Raw genomic sequence first — 2,908 nt, forward strand, 5'->3', positions numbered from 1 at the left:
AATCCATACTGACCCAGGAAATCCCCAAGATGTACCTTTTTCTTATAGATTCACAATCAACTATACCTTTTCTCAACTCGTCAATTTCCCAATTTCTAATCACTTCAACCGTTTATCCAAATTCAACCTTGAGTCAACTCTTTTTCGCTTTAAGCCCACATTTCCCAAAAAGTTGCCCGAATCATATCCAAACACCTCAGGAAGCGTGTCAACAATCCCCTCGGGTCAAAAGTGAGCTAAACAAGCTCGGGGAAGGGTCAAAAGCATTGAATACGACCAAACGGGTCGTTACATGGCTAATTTGAAGTTTGAACATGCTCTACTATAGTTTTAAATGCTAAATGGTTGTGTAGAGAAGCTGAGTTGGTTATTTCTAAATGAATCCATGCTAATTTATGCCCTGTCTGATTCTGCTGCATATACATGTACTCCTCTCCCTTATTTGCCTCATGCTCATTTTGTCATTTTTGGGACTTATGATGTTTGCATTATTGTATATCTGCAAGACATACAAGATATACATATTGCATATACACTTTGTGGATATATGATAGTATACCTTGTATATTATCAATAGTTGACTCATGAGTATGCATTAGTATGCTTTGTAGGTAATGTTTAGAGTTTGTTTTGCTTTCTTTATTTTGCTTTAATAAGTTTTGGGTCTGTATTGTGTTCTTTTCGGCTTTAGCATATATTAGGCCTGCCCTAACCTTACTGTTTTGTCAAACTGAACAGGGCTTATTTCCCCCCACTATCTCTTGATTCAATTTATTTCTGATATTGGGCTTTGTCCTTGGTGTGATGTGACTTGGGCCTGCCTACGTTTTTTCTTTCTCATTCTTGCTTAGGGCCTTTGGCCTCTTTATTTTACATGATGAATGTATACACTATGTATACACGGATATGTGTGGGTTATGTATATTTGTATCTAAGTTTTACTTAAGTTAGTGATAAGTACTAGATACCTTCTAACCGGTATTTTCTTTTTCCCCCCTTTTGTTTGCATGGGATTCCAGTGCGGGCCGCTTGGACCATTTTCTGCCATATGAACCCGTTGGGCCTGAGGCCCAACCTTTCTTCTTGATCGAGTCCAATTTATTGAAGGTCCAACCATAAGTGAAAATGGTTAACTGGTGGGCTTAGGTAGGCCCACCGGCCTAAATCTTCTTCTTCATTTTAATTATATTCATCATATATTGGTTGTATATGTAAACAACATGAATGTCATTATTGAAACCCAAATGCGATTAGAACTTAGGGAAAACGTGTGTAGTGGCTAAATCATTTTCAAAATCGACACCGTTGCTATAAGTGTGAAATTGGCAAACCTTAACTTTCTTTTATAAATCTTCTAAGTATAAAATCTGGAAATTTACAAGTATGAGCAAACTAAATGGATTTTTGGGAACTAAACTGTTTTGGGTCTTGTGTTTTGCTGAGAATAGAACGAATAAAATGATGAGAACTGTTTTGGTTCGTAAGCCCATCTTAAAAATTAGAAAATAGACCACTTATTCTTTGGGCCTCGAGTCATTTGGATAGAAATCATTTTTTAAAGACTTGGATAAATTTTGGAGTAAATTGGAAACAAAACTCAAATTTTTTGAACAAGTATAAAAAGTGGATTTTTTCTAACTGCTTTGGACTTGAGGTATTTTCACATTTTTTGGGCCAAAAACCCAAACCTTAAGGCAATAAAACAAACAAGGGCAAAAAACGTATATATACATAGTAAGAGGGTATATTTACAAAACATGACGATACTCTTCAGTTTACAAAATATATCAATAGATTTCTTACAAAATCTATACGAATCAGGTAAATTAAAAAGAAGCAAATAAAACATAGTAAATAACGTAAGGAAACTTCCCTTATTTTATTATCACCACCCACTTTAGCCTAGGTCATATTTTTGTTACCACAGGCACAAAAGTTGTGATGCTACCTTTTAATACTAGTGTGGAATTGATTATGCAAGATACAAGTATTATTGGTGCTGAAAGTCATCCACTACACCTTCATGGTTACAATTTCTTTGTGGTTGGTCAAGGCTTTGGAAATTATAATTCTAGCAAGGACCCTGCTAATTTCAACCTTATTGACCTTGCTGAAAGGAACACTGTTGGTGTTCCATCTGGAGGTTGGGTCGCCATTCGCTTCCTTGCAGACAATCCAGGTATGAAATTAGAGTTTAAGTTATATGCACTAAGTGTTAAGAAGTTTTACGCTATTGGTATCATGTGGAGTTATATGTTGTTGTAGGAAGATTGACCTGATAGTGTAAAAAAACATTGTAAATGCATAGAACACACACTCACTTAATTTAACAATATTTGAATTTAATGTTTAAATATCTATTTTTCTGTCGAAGTTTTTTTGACATGATATTTTTGAATGTTTATATGAATTTTTAGGAGTATGGTTCATGCACTGTCATCTTGAAGTACACACGAGTTGGGGGTTGAAAATGGCTTGGATGGTAATGGATGGAAAAGGTCCCAAGCAGAAGTTACCTCCTCCACCATCTGATCTTCCTAAATGTTGATCTTTCATGTTATTCTAGCAACATCTTCCTTTTGTTTTTCTTCCGCTTAATTTTTATTAAAGAGCACCATTCATTCCTTGAAATTTTTTGGTTGATGAGACTAGCTAGGTTTGTAATACAACTAGTTTCCTGTTAAGGAGCTTTCTGATGCTACATGTTTCTTGAAATTGAAAAGAGAAACATTAATTCAGTACTGTAACATTTTACTATAATGATTCTTGTTCCTTGTTGTGGCTTCTCTCTTTTTTGGCCCTGCGTGATAATTAAGTATTACTCAACAACTATATGAAGTGCAACGATAAATTCATTTCACAATAATTGAAAGAAAGTTAATCGCATAAAAATGCTTTGTGCAATCAG

At 34.9% G+C, this 2,908-nt stretch overlaps 1 protein-coding gene across 1 annotated transcript; it reads left to right on the forward strand.

The window, feature by feature from the left end:
• Window positions 1–1,974: 1,974 nt before the first annotated feature.
• LOC132630322 (laccase-17-like) lies at window positions 1,975–2,548 on the forward strand. The gene is made up of 2 exons (XM_060345909.1): window positions 1,975–2,179; window positions 2,418–2,548. The coding sequence occupies exons 1-2, from the start codon at window positions 1,975–1,977 to the stop codon at window positions 2,546–2,548; spliced, it is 336 nt and encodes a 111-aa protein (XP_060201892.1).
• The last annotated feature ends 360 nt before the right edge of the window (window positions 2,549–2,908 follow it).

This window comes from Lycium barbarum, chromosome 3 (assembly GCF_019175385.1).
Source record: "Lycium barbarum isolate Lr01 chromosome 3, ASM1917538v2, whole genome shotgun sequence".
Lineage (NCBI taxonomy): Eukaryota > Viridiplantae > Streptophyta > Magnoliopsida > Solanales > Solanaceae > Lycium > Lycium barbarum.